The sequence below is a fragment of the Ursus arctos genome, unplaced genomic scaffold, assembly GCF_023065955.2.
Source record: "Ursus arctos isolate Adak ecotype North America unplaced genomic scaffold, UrsArc2.0 scaffold_19, whole genome shotgun sequence".
NCBI lineage: Eukaryota > Metazoa > Chordata > Mammalia > Carnivora > Ursidae > Ursus > Ursus arctos.
Window position 1 is genome coordinate 52,204,063 of NW_026622863.1, and position 26,653 is coordinate 52,230,715.

A 26,653-nucleotide genomic window follows, 5' to 3' on the forward strand; every position below is an offset into this window, starting at 1 on the left:
TTTTAGAAGAGGGATGTTCCATCTAGTTTACTGCAGGCTCCAGCACTTCCTATCAATTCAATGTTTTCTCATCAATTATGATTCCCCCTAAGCCCTTTAGTGTTAAAACCAGTGATACTACCCTACTAAATTCTGGGCATCAGGGCACGTGGCTCTTCTGAAGGAACTGGGGAAGGAAGAGATTCCCCCTAACCATGTGGTCATTACATGATATGCACTATAAATAAAGGAACCAATCCCAGAAACACTGGGGATTGTTACAAGTGCCTGCTCTTCAATGTAACCTCTGGGCTCACAAAAAAATCTTGGTTTCCAGGCTGCATATTAGTTGTACAAAGCCTGCAGTATTTCCTTGGAGGCCTTGGGCAACAATGTGAACTAGGCCAAAATTGAAGAGTTATTCTCTGCCATCACACTTTGTCTTCTGAGGCACACCGAAGTTGGGTACTCTCACACAAGCTATTTACCCCTTCATGATGTTTTCAAAGCAACATTTAGTGATTAAAGGTGGCTTAAACAATGAGGCCTTTATTATTGCACAAATAATAGCAAGGTGAGGCAGGCAGTTTATGGGTTGGTGACATGGAGACTGGAAAAATCCATCACAAGTGTCATATGAAAACAATGTCCCTGAAAACAAAGTGTCTCTGCAAGCCACCAGTAGAACCCAGACAAGGTCTTCTGGGAGAAAACTGGTCAGGTATACACATTAATTAGAGAGAAGGGCATGACATCACTCTAAAGGCTCAGGCTGCTCATTATTTTCTCCAGACAGAACATAGAGATCTACTTCCCTAAACATTAGGGTAACTGATGTATACCATGGGGGCCTTTCAGGCAGTAGAGCTGACTTATACCACAAAAACTGGCAGTCACCAAGGACCCCAAGCTGGTTAGGAAGCACAGTATGGTTCCTAGAAGCTTCCCACATACCTGGAACTTACATGGAATCTTCCCTGTGGTGTATATTCAGATGTATGAGTCCAACTTCAGGAAGATGTCTCCCTTCCAAAGGCTCTCTTCCAATGTCATTGTATCAAACACACTGAAAGTCTGCTCCTTGCATGGCTATGGCTTTGCTGTGTGAACTTTCTGGTGCCCAATGAGGTGCGACTTTCGACTGAAGGCTTTCCCACATTCACTGCACTCATGAGGTCTCTCTCCAGTGTGAACTTTTTCATGTCGGATGAGGTTACACCTTCGGCTAAAGGCTTTCCCACATTCACTGCACTCATAAAGCTGACCTGCATTGTGAACTTTCTGGTGCTGAGTTAGAGCAGACCACTGACTGAAGGCTTTCCCACACTTGCTGCACATATATGGCCTTTCCATGTGGTGGTGGACTTTCTGGTGTCTAATGAGGTTAGACCTACGGCTGAAAGATTTTGCACACTTGTTGCACTTGTGAGGCCTTTTTCTGATGTGAACTTTTTGGTGTTGAGCAAACTGGGTGTCACCGAAGAATTCCCCACATTCCCTGCACTCATGAGGCCTCTCTCCAGTGTGGACCCTTTTGTGTTGAATAAGGTCAGAGTTGCGGGTAAAGGATTTTCCACATATCCTACACTCATAAGGTCTTTCTCCAGTATGAACTCTCTGGTGCTGAATGAGGCCAGAACTTTGGCTAAAAAATTTCCCACATTCCCTGCACTCATAAGGTTTTTCTCCAGTGTGAACTCTACGGTGTTTAATGAGGCTGGAGGTGTCACCAAAACATTTTCCACATTCACTGCACTCATAAGGCCTCACTCCAGTGTGAACTCTCTGATGTTTAATGAGACTGGAGCTTTGACTAAAGGATTTCCCACATTCACTGCACTCATAAGGCTTTTCTCCAGTGTGAACTCTCTTGTGTACAATGAGGCTGGAGCTCTGGCCAAAGAATTTCCCACATCTGCTGCACTTATAAGGCTTTGCCCCAGTATGAATTCTCTGGTGTTGAATGAAACTGGAGATGTGGGTGAAGAATTTCCCACATTCAATGCATTTATAGGGCCTCTCTCCAGTGTGGACTTTCTGATGCTGAAAGAGGTTAAACCTTCGGGTGAAGGATTTCCCACAATCGCTGCACTCATAAGGCCTTTCAGCAGTGTGGACACTCAGGCGTTGAGCAAGAGTGTATTTGTGGCTGAGGGTTTTCTTGCATTCACACCAACTGTAACGGCTCTTCCCACTGTGAATAGCTTCCCCACACACGGTGCAACTGTGTGGTTTCTGCCCATTATGAGTGGCCTGGTGTTGGCGCTTGCCTGAACTGGAGAGGAAGTCCTCATCAACCTCCCCAAAGGTAAAGCACTTCCCTGACACATGGGACCTGCAGCTCTTCACAAATGAAGCCCATTTCAACAGTTTCTCTCCACTGTACTGCTTCCCATGCTGGTGAAGGTTTGCAGTGAAACTGACTTGTTTCCTACCTGTGTAAGATCTCAACTGGAGATGTGTTCCCTGATGCAGAGCCACACCCAAAATGTCTTTTAAGACCAGACAACATATCCCACAGGGGTGTGCCTTCTGGGGATATGGGCCTGCATGGTGAGTCCTGACCTGTGACACTCCTACAGAAGCAGCCTGCTTGGAAGGTGACTTCCCATCCTCTGCTCCATGCCAGTAACCTGAAAACAGAGAAATTCTAATGAAGTATACATAGGCAGTAGTGGGAAGAGGCAACACCATCATAAATGTGTGTCCAACACAGCAATGAATGTGCTGATGGCACGTTTCCAGATGAAGGAGCTGGGGTGAAGGTAAAGAAGCTGCTGCTGTGGGACACCTGGATGGTTCAGTTGGTTAAGTGTTTGCCTTAGGCTTATGTCATGACCCCAGGGTTCTTGGATCAAGCTCCACATCTGGCTTCCCACTCAATGGGGAGTGTGCTTCTCCTTCTGCCCCTCCCCCCAACTTGTGCACTTGCAAATAAATAAATAAATAAATAAATAAATAAATAAAATCTTAAAAAAAAAAAAAAAAAAAAAAACCAGCTGCTGCTGTGCAGTACTGGGCCTCTCCAGGTCAGACAGTGAGGGAGGCCTCTCCAGGTGAAGAACACAAGGATGGGATGTGGCACAGGCAGGAGGAGCAGGATCTATAGCTCATTCCTCTGCTAATGACTTTCAGTAAATCCTTGCTGACAACTGCACAGAAAAGTGTATCTAAGCTCAGGAAAATCCAAGTGTAAGAGAGCTGCTGTTTAAGAACTATGTGAGTAGGGGCACCTGGGTGGCTCAGCTGGTTAGGCATCTGCCTTCGGCTCAGGTCATTATCACAAGGTCCTGGGATCAAGCTCCGCACTGGGCACCCTGCTCAGCAGGGAGTCTGCTCCTCCTTCTCCCTCTCCCTCTGCCCCTCCTCTCACTTGTGCACTGTCTGATAAATAAATAAAATCTAAAAAAAAAAAAAAAAGACCTATGTGAGGATATGTGCAAACTTCATGATACAATATGTGTAGGCCGATGTGAGAAAGCACTATAGAGGAAGCAATAAGAGGAACTGGTGACAGGTGGGATTCCGGAGAGGTGGGAATTAACCAAATTTAGAGCAGAAATGACAAGTTAGCAAGTGTCAAGAATGGGGAAGGAAAAGTGGAGATGAGGTGACCAATGGCCACCAGTGGAAAAGGACAGGTTTCTGGTATGATCTGAACACAGTCCTGACAAGCTCTCTCCTACTTAACAGTTCTCAGGGCCAGGGCTCCTCTGAGACCACCTTGCTATGGCTGGAGTCATTTCATCCTGGGAAGCACCCAGGACTCTCCTCCATATCCCCTGGATCGGGAACTAAATGGGACCTGCATGATGCAAGTTCTAAGGGAAAAGTGGGACAAATGAATGGCCAGCACTGGCCCAGAGCAACTTAACACATAACAGACCATAGGAAAGAAAAGTAATATGACAAAAAAATCCTCAGAGGAGGATCCTGTAAGAACTGCCCATAGTCCACATAAGTACTGCCCATGTCAGTGACTACCATTCCTGGAGCAGGCAGGGACAGGAAATGTTATCGCCTATAGACAGGGGGCAAAACCTGAAGCAGAGAGGTGCTGTGGACTTGGACAGAGTCAGCCAGACAGTTGAAGGGTGAGCAAGGTGGAAACCATTAGCATAACTGCAAGACTACTGACCCTGAATCCTTCCCAGTGAGGCTCTGGGGCAGTGCACTCAGCCCAGCCCTAAGGACTGCAACTAACCAGGGAACTGGGGAGGGAGCAGTGCCCATGTTTGTAATGGGAGAGATATGGAGCCATCCCTGGGATAAAAGCAGAGAGGCTTAGCCCAGGTCCCTGAGGACGGAATGAGGGCCTTACCCAGGGCGGTTACAAGTGCAAAGTTCTCCAGCATCACATCATGGTATAGGTGTCTCTGAGCCTCATCAAGGAGACCCCATTCCTCCCAGGAGAAGTACACAGCCACATCTTCAAATGTCACACTGTCCTGTCAGGACAGAGACAGATGAAACCCTGAAGAGCCCCTCTCTCAAGGACCCACAATCCCTTTCCCCACAAAATCACCCCATTGGCACCACTGGTGGTCTCTCCTCATGGTTCCATTAATCACTGTGTTCAGACCTCAGCAACAACAGCAGGTCATCGGATAAACGGCATCTAAACTCTGGGCCTGGCACATAGGGCCCCAACCCTCCCGCTAAGCAATACCCCTGCAGTCCTCCAGACTAAGCGTCCCGGACTCAACCAAATTTGGGCTTTCCCTTCAACCTTAAGTCCCCAGTACCAGGACCCCAGGTCCATTAGTTCACACTCCCTGTCCACATGCACATCTCTGTACCTGTGATGCAGATCGTACCTTTTACGTCTCTGGAGCCCACAGATGCACTCTTTCCCCTACCACAACTACCCCCCTGCCCCACAGCACAGGCATCTCCCTAGATTCTCCCCATATCAGTTGGCACACGGCATCAAGACAGTGCTTGCTTGGCAAACTCAAATGGAATCCAAATTTATCCAGACCTCTGATGCCTTCCACTACCAACTACCAAGGGCAGTCCAGAATCCTGCTAGGAAAGCCTCCCCTTCATAGAAAGCTGGCTCTGTTCTTCGCTTCAATCTCACCAACCAGAACTACACGCACATCTCAGATATCTCTGGCCCTCTTCAACTTCTGTGCTGCCCTTCCTGTCCCCTCCAGTCACACCTAAACATCATTCAAAACCCAGCCCCACTGGTCCCCTACCCCAGGCCTAATAACCCACAGATGACCACAGTGGACTCTGAAATAACCTATCCTGACTGAAACATCTCATGCCCTACCCAAGGGTCACCACAAAATCCTGGGGAACATCACCCTGCCTCAATTACTCCTATGCCTCCACATTCCTCTCACGTTCACTTTTCCCTTAGAAACCTTGGTCACCTGCCAGATCATCCTACTGCCCACACCTCCCTCCCAGTCCACTTTTCTCCCTCATGTGTGTACCCAATAGTCTCCACCTTCAACCAGATGCCCAAGCCAGAGGCCCCGTTCTTGGCCCACACCATATTCTTCTTGGACTGCTAACAGTATTACCACCAGGACCTAAAGATTCCCCTTCCTCAGTGCAACCCACAGCTCCACCCTGGTTGACACTGCAGCAATCACCTTTGGGATGGCTCCATCCTGAGACCCCCTCCCTACCAAACCGTGTGTGCAACTGCCCACTTAATGCCTCCACTCAACAGTCTCTGAAATGACTCAGGTTTAACATGGCTGAAACAAACCTCCTAATATCCCTACTGAAAACTGTTCCCACTACTGACTACCTCATCTCAGTTGATGGAATTTCCATCCTTCCAGCTGTTAAGTCCAAAACCGATGGGGTCATCCCCAGCTCCTTCCTTTCTGTCCTTCACCTTCCACATCAAAAAGTCTGGTTGGCCCTACTTAAAAAAAAAATGAGTCCAGGATCCAACCACTTCTCCCACCTCGATGGCCACCATTTACGTACAACACCACTCACCTGGCCTATTACAGCAGGTTCCTTCCTGGTCATCCTTATCCCAGAGTCCATTCTCCACTGTGCAGCCACACAAGGCCGTGAAGACCTTGGTAAGATCACTTTACTCCTACTCAAATGTCCTATTACCTATAGAATTGACACCTGACCTCAAAGGCAACCATTCCAGCCCTGTTCCTGTCCCATTTCCATGAGGAAAAAAAAAGGAAACCTTCAGTTACCTTGACACTCCCAGCTAAATTACACCTCCAAATATTTGCACATATTGGTACTGTTCCTAGGATAACCTTCCACATCTCTTTCAATTAGTTGCCAGAAATAAGAGCCCTTCCATATAACGCTCAGCCTAGACTCAGGACTCTGTGCCTGGAGTGTCTCCAAGGTCTCCCAGACCCAAGGACTGGGAGAGTGGCAGGCAGAGTCCCAGGACACCTTAATCCCCAAGACCATTTGGGAGGGGTCAGGACCAGTAAGGAACTGAGACCCTCCGCTGACCCATGTTGGCCTCATGAGCATTTCTTCAGCCACAGAAATCTGTGAAAAGAGCCAGGCCCTAGAGGAAGATAACCATGGCCAGGCTCCATGGGCTCAGATCTCCCCATATGCCTGCCCAGCCCTGGAGCCAGGTGACCTCCGCTGACTGTCTAACCTTTGTGCCTCAATGAGGACTCTGACCAGGGGCGTCACCTCCTGGCACCTCACTGTCCTCATCAACGCCCTTCCAGTCTATTCTTTTTCCCAGCAACCTTCGGGAAACTTAAAACCCTCACAAAGATCGTGTCCCTCCTTTCGCCAAAGTCCCCCTTGGCGTCGTGTCCTCACAGGAAAGTACCTCACCTCGGCTAGCCAGTCCAGGCGTGACTCTGCCTCACGCTCTCTGTCACCTGAGGGCAGAATCCTACCGTCTCAGGCCCCCTCCAGCCTCTGCCCCAGCCGGCCCCTCAGCCCGGAGCCCGCTCCCGCAGCCAGCACGCCGGCGCTCACACACGGGGCCCCAGTCCACCGGCGCCTCCCTGTCCCGGACACAAGGGCCTGGGCTGCATGGACCCGAGTAGGCGGCCCCCACTCGGGCCTTTAGAGTTTAGGTCGGGGAAGGGCGGGGAGGGCCCGGGGGACGAGCGTTTACCTGAGCCGGGTGCCTGGGCACGACGGCCGCCATCCGACTCTGGCGAAGCGGACACCCGGGCCCGCGGTCCCGGTCCCGGCCCCGGCGCGGGGCAGCCCGGGCGGCGTCACCGAGCCGTAGACCCAAATCTGTGCGGTGGGCCAGTGCGCCTCCCCCCGCCCCTTCTCTGATCCCGTAACCTCACTCCCAAACCAGCGCCGCAGTATCTCTAAATCAATGCACGCCCTAGGAAGCCAAAATGACCGCCAAGAACAGGACGCCAGAAAGTCCCGCTCCAATATGACGTGTTGCACAGAAGTGCCCTCTCCTGAGCCTTCATTGGCTCAGCGCCCCTTGCCGCTCGTACAGAGCATTCTGGGTAATGTAGTTCCCACAGCTCTGCAGACTCAACCAATACTGTGTCCACAACTGCCTCCCGGGCAAGTCAGGCCGCACCGCGAGGATCGCTGGGAAATGGCCTCTCCAATGTGAGACTGGAGCTTGCCTCCTTAAGGAAGATGAGCACCCATACTCCTGGGTCAGTTATTGCAACTGATCGCCAGAGTGTTTAGAAACATGTTATTTCGGGGCGCCTCGGTGGCACAGCGGTTGAGCGTCTGCCTTCGGCTCAAGGCGTGATCCCAGCGTTGTAGGATCGAGTCCTACATCAGGCTCCTCCGCTAGGAGCCTGCTTCTTCCTCTCCCACTCCCCCTGCTTGTGTTCCCTCTCTCGCTGGCTGTCTCTCTGTTGAATAAATAAATAAAATCTTTAAAAAAAAAAAAAAAGAAAGAAACATGTTATTTCATCCTCCACGAAGCCGAGCTTGCTTAAGAAGCCAAACATATTATTTCAGATTCCCTCAAAAGGACACAGATCCAAATGGACATATCATTCATCCGTTAATCGGTACAAAACGTGTTTGCTCCGTAGCTGGAAGCTTATAAACATCATGCTATTGCTTTTCGAATGCACGTATCCCGAAACTTTGGAGTCAGTTTTGTTAGTTCCAGAATTTTATGTCAGGGGCAGGAGAGAAGACTCGGGATAGGGTCATAGCAATGAAAATAGAGGAGGAATGGATGTTGGCCACTCTAAAGCAGGTGGACAACGGTAAGCCAGGCTCTGGTCCCCTATCTTTCCTGCTTAAATTATCAGTGATTGTATCCAACCCAGTAAGCAGTACTGTTTTATCCATAGCATATTTCTTACTCCATATCCTGAAATATATTCAATTCTTTTTACGAAATGATAATGGCACAACTTATTACCACGGCCAATGACCTACTACCAACAAAATGTATGCTTCTTGTTCTCCTCTTGCTCTAGATGTATCGATAAAACTAATGAGGAAGAAGACAGGGAGGATTTGAGGAGAATAAAAATTAAATTGAGAAGTTGAGTAAATGTTTAAACTGAAAGGAGGGGAAAAGAGCTCCTTTCTGTATTCTGGGTGTGGGCACCCACTTTGTGCAGGTGATAACCGGAGTTGACACTGCGGGGACAAGTGAGGACCAGTCACTCATGCAGAGAGACAGGTTAAAACAATCCAACACAAAAGTAGAGAAAGTGCCAAAAAGAGGAGATGAGAAAAAGCTTGGTGAGGTGGAAGGAGATCAAGTAGTCAGAAAAGGGCAAGGAGGGCGGCGTAAGAGGAATACAAGGAGCAGAAGTGTGAACACAAATGACAGCGCCAAGTGAGGCTCAGGTCTCTGATCTCACTTTTCTATGTACACTCACTACAGGGGGGAACCTCAACCAGACTCAGGTCTGATGAATTTTCTCTGTACTTACAACTCCAAAGTTTACATCTATATATCACATTTCCCCCAGGAACTGACCCATACTTCTATTCACCTACTCAGCATGTCCAGATGGGCTTGAATCTGCTGTCCCCGGTAGTCACCATCTTGGTTCATAACAGCTCCATTCCTAGTTCCTCAGAACACCAACCTGGAGGCCACCCTTTAACCATGTTCTCTCTTGTCCTTCACAGTATTCATGAGCAACTCATGTGCTACTTAATCTCAAAGGACAAAAAAAAAATCTATATCTCCCTACTAAATATGTTAATAGCTGATCCAGCTACCATCTCCTCACCCCTGATTTTTTGGAGTTATCTCTCAATGATCCCCCTACTTTCCTTGTTCATATACGGTCTAATCTTTAAATAGTAGCCGGAATGACTAATCTTTCCCAAGTAAAATCATGTCACTTCCCTTTCCAAACCTTTCAATGCTTGCTTCTTTACAAATTAAAACCTCAATTCTTCCAGTAGGTTTAAAGGACAAACATGACCATGTCTTGGCCCAACTCTATGAACTTTCCTCCTACAGGGAGGGCTTGCTGCCTATTCCCTTCAAGTCACTGGCCACACATAAGGACAGAAGTCAAACATCTACTGGCTATTTCAATTCACCATATGTTATGAGCCAAACCCATTCACCTCTGGTGGGTGAATTTTAGGCAACTGATTTTAAGTACCTTTCCATTACTTCATAAAATAACTCACAACTGCAACCCTCTGACACCCACTTCCACAAACAAATTTCAGGCTAAAATGCTGTATTTATTACAGTATTTATGTGTTTTTCAAACTTTTAACATGTGTAAAACTGTGCTATGGCATTTATTAGGAATCTATCTTCTTTTTTTATGTTTTACTGATTACATTTTGAGGATCTCAATAAGCCCTGTGATTTTTACTCTGGACATAGCTTGGTGGTTTTCAGGAACACATACATTCCATTATAGCACAACTGACTCTGTGGACTTTCCTCCAGAATATATTCTTAAGCAAAAAGCTATGGTCTAGAACAGACACGAACACACAGACACACACGCCCTGTACAGCTAGAGGAATCTGTTTGAGATCAGTAGATAGTATCAATGCCAATATCACTGCTGTGATATTATAATACGGTCTTGGAGAAACTGGGTAAAGCACACACAGGATCTCTCTGTAACAGTTCTTACAACTGCATGTAACTTGCCAATTTGCACATTAAATATTTCAATTAAAGAATCCAAGGGATACATACAACACAAAAATCCCTGCAAAGTATCTTAATTCCTTTACTTACCATGTCGTGGTAAAATCAATTGGTATTGATACGTTTAAAAAATAAGGCTAATAATTAAAATTTGGTACAAATAACACTAAAATGAGGTAATTTTAAGGAAAATGGAAGCAAAAGTTAAAACTCTATTAAACTATGAAGATAAGAAATAAATAACAGCAGAGACAAAGTATAGCCCAGGATAATATATATAAACATATTTTTACAATATAAATATTGTATTTAACATAATTCTAATATAAATATTTTGGTAATATTCCTAACATTTCCTAGTTATAACAGAATTATAAAAATAAAAGTCAAGGGAAATTAAGACAATGGGTACTACCATTTTATAATGAAAATTAAAAAAAAATAGAAAAGTCAGGGACAAAGAACAAGAAGCATCTAAAAAAATCACACACATAATGTATATGGATATATTTTTACTGATAAATATAAATTACCAACTTATTAAGAAACTATTTATTGGGGTGCCTGGGTGGTGCAGGTGGTTAAGCGTCTGACTCTTGGTTTTGGCTCAGGTGGTGATCTCAGAGTTGTGAGATCAAGTCCTGCCTTGGGCTCTATGCTCAGCACAAAGTCTGCTTAAGATTCTCTCTCCCTCTGCTCCTCCCTGCCCATGCTCTCTCTCTCTAAAATAAATAAATAAATCTTTTTTAAAAAAGAAACCATTTATTTAACATATGGTATTTAAATATTTGTACCATTAGTTCAAAAAATAGAGGTAAATTTGACCTCACTATTAAAACATTTTATTTATTTATTTATTTATTTATTTGAGAGAGAGAACACAGCTGGGGAGGGGGCAGAATGAGAGGGAGAAGCAGGCTCCCACTGAGCCAGTAGCCCAACACGGGGCTCAATCTCAGGACCTTGGGATCATGACCCGAGCCAAAGGCAGATGCTTAACCTATTGAGCCACCTAGGCGCCCCTAGAATTGGAAAGTTCTAATATTCTTTTCCAAAGTAGTTAATTTTGGATTACGAGAATGCTTACACTTTTTTTTAAAAGGTTTTATTTATTTGACAGAAAGACTGACAGCCAGCGAGAGAGGGAACACAGGCAGGGGGAGTGGGAGAGGAAGAAGCAGGCTTCCGCTGAGTGGGGAGCCTGATGCAGGGCTCGATCCCAGGGACCTGGAATCGGGCCCTGAGCCGAAGGCAGACGCTTAACAACTGAGCCACTCAGGCTCCCCAAGAATACCTACATTTCTTTTTGTATTCTTTAGTTGTTCCCACCATCATAAACAGATTGGAAAATTCAAGTCATTCACGTTTTAGGGAAGAAAACTGAATCTTGCTGTGATGTATGATAAACATACAACAACCTGCGGGGATAGGCCTTCTGGCTGGTGGAAGCACTGATCCACTAGCAATGAGCATGTGCTTTCCATGGACTGAAATCAGGACACCTGATAAGGGAACACACAGAAGGAATCCACTCAGCATTATGTCAAGCAGACAGGAATTGTCAAAAATCTTACTATTTGTATGAATATTTACATAAAATGGACATCTGTATGGAGGGATCCTCAACTGTGATTGTTCCTTCCCTGGGCTGGGAACTTCATACCGTAGGAGGGGAGTAGTGCATCAACGTCATTATTTGATTTAACTTTATAGATATGTATGTCATTTCAAAATATTCGGAGTATACATTATAATTTCTAAAATACTATTTAAGGGTGAAGTAAAAAAAAAAAAAAAACCAGGATATCACTAATATAATGAAAAGTTCACAGAGCCAGAACAATGAAGCAAAACAAGGGATAAAGAAAAGAACCAGAAATCATCTTCGATAGGAGTCAAAAGATGCAGCTAAACAACAAAAACATAAGTCAGTAGAATTTACTGTGGGCATTTCAAAGTGCATAAACCCAAGAGCCTGATAATGACTTTGCAGAGGTTATGGACTACTCCAGCCCCTAAAGACCGGTGATTCACAGGCAGTAATGACTCATAATTTCCCCTGATCACAGACGTTCTGTGGAAACACAGGAAGGATCTAAGTTAAATGCCTCCTGCTGTCGGAGTGGAGTGTGGACCATTTCTTCCAAGAGTGACTGGTCTGAATTTTTATTTTATTTAAAAAGAATGATATGGGGGGGTGCCTGGGTGGCCCAGTCAGTTAAGCGTCTGCCTTCACCTCAGCTTATGATCCCAGGGTCCTGGGATTGAGCCTCACATCAAGCTCCCTGCTCAGCTGGGACCCTGCTTCTCCCTCTCCCTCTGCCACTCCCCCTGCTTGTGTTCTCGCTCTCTTGTCAAATGAATAAATAAAATCTTAAAAAAAAAAAAAGAATTATATGGGACATGTGGTTAAGTTGAAACCACACTAAAGCAAAGAGATGATTACTAGATGAAAAACTGATCCATTTTTAGAGATATAGGAATGGAAGCCAAGGCCCCAGGACAGTAGAATGTTGAATACTATGAGAATGAGAACATCCAGGCACTTTCCAAATCTGGATAAATGTCAGGGTAACATTTGTATTTAGGGATTTTAGGTCCTAATTATTCTGTTTTCCATACATCACAATCTCTTTGTTATATTCATCTTTTTTAAAAAAGATTTTATTTGTCAGAGAGAGAGAGCATAAGCAGGGGGAGCTGCGGGCAGAGCAGGCAGAGGGAGAAGCAGGCTCCCCGCTGAGCAAGGAGCCCGAAGCAGGACTCGATCCCAGGACCCCAGGATCATGACCTGAACCGAAGGCAGACGATTAACTAACTGAGCCACCCAGGCGTCCCTATTATGTTCATCTTTACTAAGACTTAACATCTTATAACATGGAGATAAATGAGCCTTTCAGTGGTCTAAGAGATGTGGTTAAAAGCCTTCCACCAAGGATATTTAGAGACACGTTAGAAGACTCCATTTAGCACAACATACCCCTGCTCAAAACAAAACAGAACCTCCAAACAACATGCACATACACACCAACAGCAGATATCACACAGACGTTAGGTGTCTACTCCAGAGTGGGAGATCACCTTCTTTATGTTGTTACTCACAACATACTTGAAGCCTTTAGAATGAATGCTGCTCTGGTGACTGTGTTTCAAGAGAAGCAAGTGAGAGATTTCAAAACAATATACCTGAGGAGACGGGAGACGTCAGGCAGCCCTGAGGCAATTTGACAAGACTGGTGACAAGCCTCTGGTTTTCTCAGCAAATGTTTTTATGTCTTGCCTATTTGTGTTTGGTCTTATCTATCTATCTATCTATCTATCTATCATCTATTGTGGGTTTTTTTTTTTTTAATTCCAACCTCAGGAAGACAAATTTATTTTAAGAATAGTTAATCCATGGGGCGCCTGGGTGGCGCAGTTGTTAAGCGTCTGCCTTCGGCTCAGGGCTTGATCCCGGTGTTCTGGGATCGAGCCCCACATCAGGCTCCTCCACTGGGAGCCTGCTTCTTCCTCTCCCACTTCCCCTGCTTGTGTTCCCTCTCTCACTGGCTGTCTCTCTCTGTCAAATAAATAAATAAAATCTTAAAAAAAAGAATAGTTACTCCTGGGTTTCCTGAGATAAACATTTTCTAAGAATTGGATACCTGAAAAGAAGAGCTATTTCCCAAATTCTGTTTGCTCCCAGGACAGGACTGCCATGGCAGCATCTGTGCAAGGGGGATGTATACACTGAGACAAAGTTCTGGAATTCCATGTTCTCATTTGCTTGCTGGGAAATGATTATCATTTCACCTATAAGTGCAGTGACAGTGTCTGCATGGGGAGAAAAGATTAACTGAAAAACGTTTCAGATTGAGCAAACCAATGAAAGCTATTAAAAGTCTTAGTAAGATATCCATTAGGAGTAGCACAAACTGAAATAAACAATCAAAATCCAAAAGAATGTGAGGAAAGGAATCTGAGATCTAATAAGGGAGGGACAGAAGCCAATCAAATGTCTATTGGGGCTTCTTAGAGTATTTGAAGGTTTTTTGCAAAATAGGATTTCTTGCCATTCCTGAAAACATTGACGTTGGTGAAACTGAAGGAAAAGATACTGTGGATGGAATTAGAAAGTATATCCAGAGTTGGGCAAATAAATGTTAAATGTGCTTTGTCATTTTGTTCAACATTTTAAAACATCAATTATGGGGGCCCCTGGGTGGTGTAGTCACTTAAGCCTCCAACTCTTGGTTTCAGTCAGGTCATGATCTCAGGGTCATGAGATCGAGTTGCGAGTTGGGCTCTGCGCTAAGCAGAGTCTGCTTGGGTTTCTCTCTCTCCCTCTGCCCCTCCCCCCTGCTCGCTCTCTCTAAAATAACTAAATAAATCTTAAAAAACACACACATCAATTATGTACCTCATGTGTTTTGGGCACATTTCTAGGAATATGGAATATAACAGTGCACAAAATGTAAAAAGAAATTTCCCTCCTGGAACTTACTCCATAGTTGATGGAAAAGGCAATACGCAATTCATAAATTATATTAAGTTACATAGTGTAATAGAAGGTGATGGGTCCTAACGAAAGAACAGCGAATGGGTGATGAAGAAGTCAGGAGTCTGGGATGGGCTGAGGCAGTAAACTGGGTATCTATATTTGGACTCGTACTGGAGACGACAACACAGGAAGTATTTTAGGTGGTTTATTTCTTCCTTGCCAACTGTTACACATCCATCATCTTGCCTTACTGAATGAAACTGGAACTCCAGGATAACTGAATAAGAGAAAGGAGCAGCTATCTTCCCATTGTTTTAATCTCATAGGAAAATTTTAATAATGGATAATAAGGTATATATTTTTAAGAGTTCTTTGTAGACATCATTTGTAAGATTAAGGAGGATTGCTTCTATCCTTACTTTATTATCTCTTTCAATGTAACAATACTGAACAATTGGCAAATTGAAATTTGATGTAAATATTACCATTTATAATATCATCAGATGTAGAAAATACTTGGAGATATTTAAGATATGTGAGGCCTATAAAAAGAAAACTAAAAAACTGCTAAGAGGAGTGCCTGGCTGGCTCAGTCAGTACAGCACGTGACTCTTAATCACAGGTTTGTGGGTTCAAGCCCCACATTGGGTGTAGAGATGACTTTAAAATAAAATCTTTTAAAAAACATTGTGAACAAAATTTCAATAAAATCTAAATAAAAGGAAACATATCATGTTTATGGATTGGGACACTCAGTATTTCTTCTAAATTGAAGATTAAATGCAATCCTAAACAAAATCCTTGTAGGCTTTTTTGTGATATAGAAATTGACAAGCGGATTCTATTTTTTTTCTTGTATTTTTAATTTAAATTCAATTAATTAACATATAATGTATTGCTTTCAAAGGTAGAGGTCAGTGACTCATCAATCTTATATAATACCTAATGCTCATTACATCATGTGCCCTCCTTAATGTCCATCACCCAGTTATCCCATCTCCCCATCCCCCTTCCCTCCAGCAACCCTCAGTTTGTCTCCTGTGATTAAGAGTCTCTTATGGTTTGTCTCCTCTTTGATTTCATCTTGTTTTATTTTTTCCTCTCTTACCCTATGATCCTCTGCTCTGCTTCTTAAATTCCACAGATCAGTGAAATCATATAATTATCTTTCTCTGACTGACTTATTTCGCTTAGCATAATACCCTCTAGTTCCACCCACATTGTTGCAAATGGCAAGATTTCATTTTTGATGGCTGAGTAGTATTCCATTGTATAAATACACTACATCTTTATCCATTCATCTGACAAGTAGATTCTAAAATTCATATGTAAAGGTGAAGGACCAAGAATGACTATTACAACTTTGAAAAAGAAGACAGTCGTAGGGGTACATAACCTTGATTTTAAGACATATCACAAAAACAAATTATTCAACACATGAAAGTATATAATAGATAAATGCAACAGAAGAGAGTCCAGAAATAAACATACACAGAAATGATTGACCTTCAATGAGGATACAAAAGCCAATTCAAGGGAGAAAGAATAATCTTTTAAATCAATATGGCAGCAGCTTTCAGGTATCCATGTTTTTACCTTTTTTTTTTTTTTTTAAAGTAATCTGTATGCCCAAGGTGGGGACCAAACTCATGACCCCAAGATCAAGAGCCACATGTTCTACTGACTGAACCAGCCAGGTGCCCCGGGTATCTTTTTTTTTTTTTTTTTTTTTTTTAAGAATGTCCAAAAATTAACTGAGAAAGGCACACATACATCAGTTAAAAAAAATTATGGGGCGCCTGGGTGGCTCAGTCATTAAGCATCTGCCTTCAGCTCAGGGCATGATCCCAGCATTCTGGGATCGAGCCCCACATCGGGCTCCTCCGCTGGGAGCCTGCTTCTTCCTCTCCCACTCCCCCTGCTTGTGTTCCCTCTCTTGCTGGCTGGCTCTCTCTCTGTCAAATAAATAAATAAAATCTTTAAAAAAAAAAAACTAAAAAAAAACTTACAGACAGAAACATAGGAAAAATTATGGCTTTATATTTGGCAAACTTTTTTTTCCACACAAACATTTCTTATATACAAGATCAAAAGGATATTCAGTGAAAGAATGGACAAATTAGACTACATTGAAATTTTAAAATTTTTCACAAGAAAAGTGGTCGAAAAGACAAAACCAAGATTGGAAGAATATATTGACAAATATTTAAAATAGAAGACTTTTATCAATAATCCATGGACAAATGTCAAAACCCAGTAATTAAGATGACAAATCACATGAATTTCAAAAGATATGATGGCTGTAAATTGGCACATGAAAAAACATCTAAACACCACATCATTAGGGAAATACAAATTAAAATCACAAGGTTCCATTATACACCTATTATACCACTGAAATAAGGAAGCCTGACCATACCAGGAGTGAGTAAGGATATAAGGAAACTGGAACTCTGGTTCTGGTTTTTCTGGTGAGAATGTAAACTGATACCACCATGAGATTATCCCTTAATAAGTTAGACATTCACCTACACTATGACACAGGAATGCACTGCTACATATTAATCACAAAGCCCTGCAGTCTTTCCCGGGATGCCTTAGGAAGCAATGCAAATGAAGCCAAAATAGGAATAAGAAATATTTTCTGACTCACACTGTGCCTCTGACATGACACTGTAACTCACAAAAGCTGTTCACCCCTTCACACTGGCAAACCACAATTCTATGCTAAACCCACCCCCGAAGTGCACATGGCCTCCAAACTTCGATGTGGCTTAAACAATAAGGTATTTGTCTACTACCAAGGACCTTCTCTACTGTGAACTTTCTGGTGCCTGATGAAGCAATATCTTCTACCGAAGTACTTTCCACATTTGCTGCACAAAAAAGCTTTTCTCCAGTGTGGACTTTGTGGTGCTGAACAAGTCTATCCTTGAGGTTGAAGCCTTCCCACATTCATTATACTCAAAGGTTCCTTCCTTCAGTTTGGATTCTCTGTGCTCAAGATTTCTTTTGTAAATGGAGGACATCCCACATTCATTACACTTATTCAAGGCCTCTCTCCATCATGAACTTTTTAGTGTTGAATGTTGAATGGACCAGCAATCAATGTCTAAAGAATTTCCCACATTTACTACATTCATATGGCTTTTCTCCAGGGTGAACTCTCTGGTGCTCATTGAATTCAAACCTCTCTATGAAAGTTTTCCCACACTTGCTGCATTCATAAAACTTTTCTCCGATGTGGATTCTCTGGTGCAAATCTTTTTTTGTGGATGAAAGATTTCCACATTTACCACGCTGAGATGGCCTTCTCCAGTGTGAACTTTCTGGTGTTTAAGGAGAGTGGAGCTGTGTCTGAAGAACTTCCCACACTGGCTGCACTCATAAGGCTTTTCTCCAGTGTGGATTCTCTGGTGCTCAAGAAGTCTGCTTTTGTAGACAAAGGACTTTTCACATTCACTGCACTTATAAAGTCTTTCTCCAGTGTGGATTCTCTGGTGTTCAAGAAGTCTCTTTTTATAGATGAAAGACTTCCCACATTCACTGCACTTATGAGGCCTTTCTCCAGTGTGAACTTTCCAGTGATGATTTAGGCTAGATTTGTGTCTCAAGAACTTCCCACATTTGTTACACTCATAAGGCTTTTCTCCAGTATGGATTCTCTGGTGCTCAAGAAGTAATCTTTTGTAGAAGAAGGACTTGGAACATTCGTTGCACTTATAAGGCCTTTCTTCAGTGTGGATCCTCTGGTGCTCAAGAAGTCTCCTTTTATGAATGAAGGACTTCCCACATTCACTGCATTTATAAGGCCTTTCTCTAGTGTGAACTTTCCAGTGATGAATAAGACTGGGTCTGTGTCTGAAGAATTTCCCACATTCATTACACTCATGAGGCTTTCCTCCAGTGTGGATTCTCTGGTGCCTTAGAAGTATTCTTTTGTAGAAGAAAGACTTCCCACATTCATTGCACTTATAAAGCCTTTCTCCAGTGTGGATTCTCTGGTGCTCAAGAAGTCTCTTTTTATAGATGAAAGACTTCCCACATTCACTGCACTTATAAGGCCTTTCTCTAGTATGGATTCTCTGGTGCTCCAGAAGTCTGCTTTTATAGATGAAGGACTTCCCGCATTCACTGCACTTATGAGGCCTTTCTCCAGTGTGAACTTTCCAGTGTTGATTAAGACTAGATTTGTACTTAAAGAACTTCCCACATTTGCTACACTCATGAGGCTTTCCTCCAGTGTGGATTCTCTGGTGTTCAAGAAGTCTTTTTTTGGAGACGAAGGACTTTTCACATTGACTGCACTTATGAAGGCTTTCTCCAGTGTGAGCACTCTGCTGCTCCGTGAATTTAACCTTTTTGGCGCAGGCTTGCTCACGTGTGCTGTGCTGCCCTCGCAGAGTGTGAGAAACTGCCCTGCCCCTCCTGCCTCTGTGTGGATGCTCTCTGCTGGGGATGACCTGGTGCTGGAGAAGGCCCACGCTGCCCAGGGAATCATCCTCAGCCTCTCCACAGGTGAAAATATTGTCTGACACGAGGATTTTGCTCTTCGCGAACAAAGCCCCATTCTCCTCCCTTCCAAGGTCCTTCTCTCCATGGTTCTGCTTCTGGTGCTGGTATAAATATGAACTAAATGAGCACAGTTGCCCACAAGGCCCACAAGTGTATGGTTTCAGCCCAGCACACGTTCTTTCGTGCTCAGCCAGGCACATGATGTCTTTCTCCGCTGGGACACACACATTGCAGGAATGGGCCTTTGGGATAGACAGGCCTGGATCTGGAGTACTGGCCTGTGACACTCTTTCCACAAAAACACATTGCTCAGAAAGAGCTTCCTCAGCCTTTACCCCATGCCACCAACCTGAGATCAGAAAAATGCTGGTGAAGTTTATTATAGATTTTGGTGACTTATAGACTTAAGTCTATAAGACTTAAGACTTATACTTATAGACTTATTATAGACTTTATTATAGACAACCCATTAAAATGTGTGCAGGGCAAAACCAGGACTGAGTCCATGGGTTTGTTTTCAGGACAAGGGAGCCAGGATCAGGTGAAGGAAGGGGACACTGTGTAGCACTAGGCCTCTGATGATTACAGAACAGTGTGTGGGGGGACACAGGCCTCACAACTAGCAAGAAAGTAAGACACAGCTGTGCCAGTAGGAGGTCTGGTACAACTTTCTCCTCTGCCTGGGGTACTCAGCAGGACCTTGTCTGCTGGTGACAAGCGTGTGCTGTGTAGAATGTGTGTCCCACCCCAGGAAAAGGCAATTGCCTTTTGGCTGGTGGTCAACCATTTAGGGCCATGTGCACATCTCAGGACACACAGAGTGTAGGCTAATGTTGCAGAACATTGTGGAGACAGAAAAGGGGAAAGATGTGAGGGACATAGATGTAGGGGACAGCCAGGGACCAGAAGTCACAGCAGAAATGACAAGTGGGCAAAATGTAAAAGATGGGGAGGAAGGATTGAAATGAGGTATGGCCATGAGCCTTGGCACTAAAATAGTAGTGAGCAAGGGACAGTTTCCTTTTTTTTTTTTTTTTTTTTAAGATTTTATTTATTTATTTGACAGAGATAGAGACAGCCAGCGAGAGAGGGAACACAAGCAGAGGGAGTGGGAGAGGAAGAAGCAGGCTCATAGCAGAGGAGCCTGATGTGGGGCTCGATCCCAGAACGCCGGGATCACGCCCTGAGCGGAAGGCAGACGCTTAACCGCAGTGCCACCCAGGCGCCCCAAGGGACAGTTTCCTGGTATGATTTATTCTCAGTCCTGAAATCATGTCTTCCCACTGCTCCTACTCACCAGGCCCAGGATCCCATTAATCCCCATTCCTATGGTTGGAGAGGCGTCTGAGCTATCAGGCACCCAGGGTTCTCCTCTACCCCTCAGCTCAACCTAGGCAATTTTTTGGGACCTAGCAGATTGAAGTCCTCAGGAGAAAACAGGGCAGCTAAGTGGACGACACTGGCCCAGAGTGACCCAACCACTGAGAGACTACAGGAAAGAAGTTTATTACTAGGAGGATTTTGAAGACGGTCTTGCAAAAATAATTTAGGGTTGCCTGAAATTCTGACTATGTTAGTGTCTCTAATTCCCAAGACAGGCAGTACACAAAACAGAAGGGGGCAGAAACTGTGACACAGATCTTCCACAAATGGGAACAATCAACAAAGTAAGGAGGGGCAAAGCTAATCAGCATGGATCAGGCAGGTTCAAGACTCAGAACCAAAACCCTTCTGTGAGAGGCTTCAAGGCAGAACATGTTGGGGTTTCATAAAGCCCAGGCCCAGCAAACACAACATCTATGCCAAGAAAGCAGGGAAGGAAGCAGTGCCCATGGCCCAGCTCTGGGAGGGACAGAGATCCTTGGAAAAAGAAAAAAAAGCAGAGGCTCATATAAGGCAATGTGTGGGAATGAGGGTCCTTACCCAGGGAGGCCATCAGTGCCAAGTTCTCCAGCATCACGGTGCGGTACAGGTGTCTCTGAGCCTCGTCAAGGAGCCCCCACTCCTCCTGGGAGAAGTACACAGCCACATCCTCAAATGTCACATGGCCCTGTCACGATGAGGGCAGAGCATTGCATAAGCAGCCTCTCTGACCAAGACCCCCAGGCTATGGCCCTGCCCCCCAGCTCCCCAACTCAGAGGAGATACCAGGTCCTGCTCCACTGGTACCCACTCTTCCTCATGTCAAACTCCTCACTGTTGCCAATCCTCAGTAAGAACAGATGGGGGAGAGGCAGTCTTACCTATGTTCTAGGCTGGTGTAGAGAGTCCCTGCCACTCTCTTCACAGTTAACTCTCCTGGGATCACCCAGATCATGCCCCATATGTCTCTTATGTTCAGCCTTCTGGCTTAAACCTGAGTACAAGGACGCTAAGTGCATCCTCACACTCCCTCCACATTTGCACAGTACAACGGGACCACTCCTCTCTTGCACGCCAGACCACGACCACTCACCCACAACACCACTGCCACCTCTGGTCCATGTCACAGGCACCTCTCCAGCTCCTCCACAAGCCACTCTGCATGTGGCACCCAGGCAGGGCTTGCCAAATACAACAGGATCCAGGGGTACCCCAGGCCTCTGATGGACCCTCCTGCCAGAGGCAGCCCCAGCACTGCTCTGAGGACCGCCCCACCAGGCCCGGCTCCTTGTTCCATCTTTAGCCACCCTAGCCTGTGCAGGAGTCAGACCATCTAAGCCCTCCTCCTCAGTGTTGCTTGTGCTGTCCCCACACAAGTCACACCTTTGCTCTCTCCACCTCCTCTCATTCAAAACCCAGCCCTACTTCTCCTATCGCAGCCAAGAGACTCTCAGCTGACCTCCTTTTCTCTTAAGCTAATCTGTCATCCCGTCTGACACACTTCAGGTTCCACAAGAGCTGTCACAAAACTGAACCTGGGGAGGGAAAAAAGTACCACGCCTTACACAGTGTCATCTGATCTCCATTACTGTTGTGCCTTTCAATAAATCTTGCATCCAGCCCCTGGGAATCCTGTGCCACCACCTGGACTCCCATCTGAAGCCTGTTCCCTTATACCCCCCACCCCAACACACACACTCATCGTCACTGTACTTCCTCATGTCTTAGTGATGACAGCCATCCCTATCTAGGTGCCCAAGCAAGTGAGCCAGTCCATGGAGAATATCCTCCCCATCCTTCCCCTATAATGGTATTGCCACCATGATCAGCAGGCTGCACCCTCTTAAATGTGACATGGTCTACATGCCTGCCACCGCTGACGGATGTCTTCAAACCTGAACCCCTTCCCTGAAATCCAGATGCTTGTTTCTAGATGCCCACTTGCCACCTCCACTCAGAGGTCCCGGCAATACCTCAGACATAACATGGCGAAAACCTAACTCCTGATAGTTCTACTGTTAAGTACTCCTGCTATGGACTTTCCATCTCAGCAACAGCACTTCCACACTTCCAGCTGAAGCCAAATATCCTGGAGTAATCCCAGATTCTTTCTCACGCTGTACAGCAGAAAATCATTTCTACTTACAAAATAGCCTAGAAACAAAACAGTCTTCTCCAACTATGGAGCCAGTGCTATGATCCGGCTACCATTAACCTTCACCAAGACTGCAGCTTCCACTGGGGTCTCCCTGCCTCCACCCTGACCCTCACAATCTGTCCTCCACTCTGCAGGCAGAGTAGCTTTAGACCTGAGTCAGATCACTTCCCTTCTCTGCTCCAAACCTTCCATGGACCCACTAAGCTCAGCAGACCCAATTCCTCAAGCTGTTACTTGAGGACTGACTCTTGCCCCTCAATCTCTGTTCCCAGCAGATTTAATGTAGTCCTGCAGTTCACTGAACACTCCCATGTGGACATCCTGGTTCTTGTGCCAGGAAACCTTTCATCGCTTCACCTTATCGACTAGAGAAATGGGACACCGCAACACAACTTCTGACTTTGACTAAGGACCCTGCACCTAAGATGACCCCAGGGCCCAGAACAAAGGGCCTGAGTATGTCACTATCTCTTTTATCTGTGTGCCAGGACCATGGGGATGGGGAACAGGGCCAGTGAGCACAACCTCCCAGCACTTCTATTATTTCAATGTGTTCACCATCTTGGAGGCTCCCTGAATCTCACTGCTCAACAGATTTTATACCTCCAGCTCCTCTCCCATCTGGGAGGTGGGGGGTAGCTAAAAGTTGAAACATCTTTTTTTTTTTTTTTTAACATTTTATTTTCAAGTAATCTCTATACCCAACGTGGGGCACAAACTTACGGCCCCAAGATCAATAGCCTCATGCTCTTCCATCTGAGACAGACAGGCACCCAAAAAGTTTAAACTTCTAATCACCTGGTCTTTCTGGTGAACAGCCCCAACCTGAGGCTATCTAGGAGCCCCACCCCAAGTCACCTCATTAGAATAAACTCCTGTGTGATAAAAGGGGACAGTTCTGATACCAAAAACCACGCCTAACATCCAGGAAATTCCAACGGTTTTAGAAGATCTATGGCAAAAGTCCATGACACTGAGCCAGCTTCCGCTGAATCCAGACCAGAGATTCCATCTGCCTGTATGTCACCTCTACTTTGGGAGCTCAGAAAGAGTCTGTCCAAAATCCAACTCCTAGGCTCTTGCTGAAACCTGCTCCTCACACCAGTTTCCTCGTCTCAGCGCGTCCAGATACTCAGGCAAAAGAAAGACTGGATAGTCTTTCATTCTGTCCTTTTTGCTTACAGCCACACCCGCTGCAGCAGGAAATCCTCCCGGTTTTATCTTTAAGATTTACCAGGAATCTTATTACTTGTATTCCAGAAACCAGCATTATTGTTTCGAGTCTTTTGCTGCAGTCTCCCCCGCTCCCCAATCCCGTTCTACCCTGAGCAGCCTTTCAAAGACTGTAAAACTCCAACCCAGCCCGCGTCCCTCTTCCATTCACAACCGTCCAAGTCCCCTGGAGCCCTCACCCAGACCGCCCAGGGGCTCCCTGCAGACGGAAGTCGGACCCCCGCTCTCCCGAAGGCTGCCGGCTCACGCGCGCCCCCACGGCTTCTCACGCGCTGGTCCCTTCCACACGCATCCCACTGGCTGCCAGAAATGGGGCCCCCACCCACGAACGCCCCAGATTCTGGGGACCTGGGCGGGAACTGCAGTGCCCTGAGCAGGAGACCCCCACCCCCTTGGGGTTCGGGACACAAGAGGGTCCAGAGAACACAAGCTCTCACCTGAGCCGGGTACTCCAGCCCGGCTGTCACCATAGTAACCTACGGGTTCAACGGGGCGAGGGGACACGTGATAATGGCGGAGATGGGCAGGAGGCCCCGAAAGCGGCTCCCCGCAGCCGCGCTCACACCGAACCTCAGACCCGCTCCCGTGCAGAGGCCACGTTTCTTCTTTCGCTCCTCTAGGTTCTAGTTCCCTCCGCAGGACACAGGAACTAGGAGCGTAGGATCAGAAGCATTGCCTCCACGAGGAACAGGCGGGAAGCCCACCCCCTGGCCTTTTGCCCTCTTGGAGACGCCCAGTGTGCGCCCTCATTGGTCAGAGTGATTCGGAAGCTGGGCGCACAGTCTTCTGGGTAACGTAGTTCGTCTAATCCCTGGCTTGCTGTGGGGTTAAGAGCCTCTCCCACTCGCCCGCACATTGAGGGCCGGGTGGCCCCAGTGAGAGGACAAATTAAAAATACATCAAATTAGAGTCAGAAAAACCTGTTAGCCTTAAAATAAAACTGCCAGTTATTTAACCAGCCAAAGATGGGCTTATTTGGGAATAAAAGAGAATTGGAATCCAGGACGAACAAACTACTGCAAAACTGTAGGCAGTCGAAGGACAAGGAAAGGTACCCACTTTTACGGAGAAAAAAAGTAAGTTGGGAAGGCTGTTATAAAGAAAATCCATTGGAGTAAACTGGGAGTTCGAAGTAGAGTGGCTTCTCATTGGCTGAGTTGTTGAGTTGGGGGATAAGGAAAGTTTTCTTTCTCCAGCTGGGCTAGTAAAGTAGCATGCGTCTGCTAGGTCAAGTGTATCCCTTCCTTGGGTCTGCAATTGACTGTAAGTGGTAGTGCTAAGAGCTCCCCTTGCCGGAACCTCCTCACTACATTTTAGTGGGGTTTCAGTTATTAATTTTCATACATTGTGTGTGTAGAAGGTGAATTCACTTAGCTGTAAATCAGCAGATATGATTTAAGAGAGATCTTAGTGACTGAATGCGGATTAGTTTAGAAAGATCCTCCACTGGTGAAGCAGGGTTACCCGTCTGGGCTAGGACGAGGGAAAGGGGCAGGGGAGGGAGTGTCAGATTGTGTAGCCACCTGACATTTATACATAATTGATTTCCTAAAAAACTTACAGTGAAATTTATAATTTTTAAATTTACATTTTTATAATTTTTAAAACACCACTTAATATTGAAAAGAGAAATTTGGAAGATAACTAATAGAATAAAAACATGTAGGGGTGCCTGGGTGGCTCAGTCGTTAAGCGTCTGCCTTCGGCTCAGGGCGTGATCCCAGAGTCCTGGGATCAAGCCCCACATCAGCCTCCTCCTCTGGGAGCCTGCTTCTTCCTCTCCCACTCCCCCTGCCTGTGTTCCCTCTCTTGCTGGCTGTCTCTCTCTGTCAAATAAATAAATAAAATCTTAAAAAAAAAAAAAAAAGAATAAAAACATGTAACATAGAGGTGCCTGGGTGGCTCAGTCAGTTAAGCATTCAACTCTTGATCTCAGCTCAGGTCTTGATTTCAGAGTTGTGAATTTAAGCTGCCTGTTGGGCTCTGAGCTGGGCATGGGGCCTACTTAAAAAAAAAAAAAAGAGTTTAATGGACCTAGGACAGTGAAGTAAACTAACAAAAAGGGAAAGATTTGTGATCTTTTGGAAGAGACACCATAAAATAAATTTAAATCTTGTTTAAAAATAAATTTAAATATAAAACACTGGGGCGCCTGGGTGGCTCAGTCATTAAGCATCTGCCTTTGGCTCAGGTCATGATCCCAGGGTCCTGGGATAAGCCCCACATCGGGCTCCCTCCTCAGCGGGAAGCCTGCTTCTCCCGCTCCGACTCCCCCTGCTTGTGTTCCCTCTCTCACTGTGTCTCTCTCTGTCAAATAAATAAAAATCTTAAAAAAAAAAAAGTTCAAAAAGGAAGGAAATTTCTAAGTTTAAAGAATTTGGGGAAATCTCTCACCTTGGGTCTTACAAAAATACATGCAAGTTTTTTTTAAACATATTTTTGAATCATAATTGAGTCCAGTTCTTTCTGACAGAAAGAAAATCACCTGATGGGCGCCTGGGTAGCGCAGTCGTTAAAGCGTCTGCCTTCGGCTCAGGGCGTGATCCCGGCGTACCGGGATCGAGTCCCACATCAGGCTCCTCCGCTGGGAGCCTGCTTCTTCCTCTCCCACTCCCCCTGCTGTGTTCCCTCTCTCTCTCTGGCTGTCTCTCTGTCACAGAAATAAATAAAATCTTTAAAAAAAAAAAAAAAGAAAGAAAGAAAATCACCTGGGAAGATCCTATGGAGCCTCAGGGGACTGAGAGAAATCCCGTGTGTTTAGATTGTCACGAGGTGGGGAGAGCAGCAGACTACGAAATGAGGAAAGGATGGTGATGGAGGGTTCTGCAAAATGGTAGCCCTGCAGTCCCAGGACAGCTCAGTCCAG

At 45.4% G+C, this 26,653-nt stretch overlaps 1 protein-coding gene across 3 annotated transcripts; it reads right to left on the reverse strand.

Moving 5' to 3' along the window:
- Positions 1-509: 509 nt before the first annotated feature.
- On the reverse strand, positions 510-24,512 carry LOC113247982 (zinc finger protein 551-like). Of its 3 annotated transcripts, none has more exons than XM_048224116.2 (3): positions 24,225-24,508; positions 20,958-21,084; positions 510-2,612 (listed from the first exon to the last, which is right to left on the reverse strand). In XM_048224116.2, exons 1-3 carry the CDS (start codon positions 24,255-24,257, stop codon positions 1,069-1,071), a joined length of 1,704 nt encoding a protein of 567 aa, XP_048080073.1. In that variant the 5' UTR covers positions 24,258-24,508; the 3' UTR covers positions 510-1,068. The 3 variants fall into 3 exon arrangements, with proteins under 3 accessions (XP_048080073.1, XP_026345175.3, XP_026345151.2); XM_026489390.4 differs by lacking the exons at positions 20,958-21,084; positions 24,225-24,508 and adding exons at positions 4,301-4,427; positions 7,070-7,488; XM_026489366.4 differs by lacking the exon at positions 510-2,612 and adding an exon at positions 16,540-19,383 and having other exon boundaries at positions 24,225-24,512.
- Between the last annotated feature and the right edge of the window lie 2,141 nt (positions 24,513-26,653).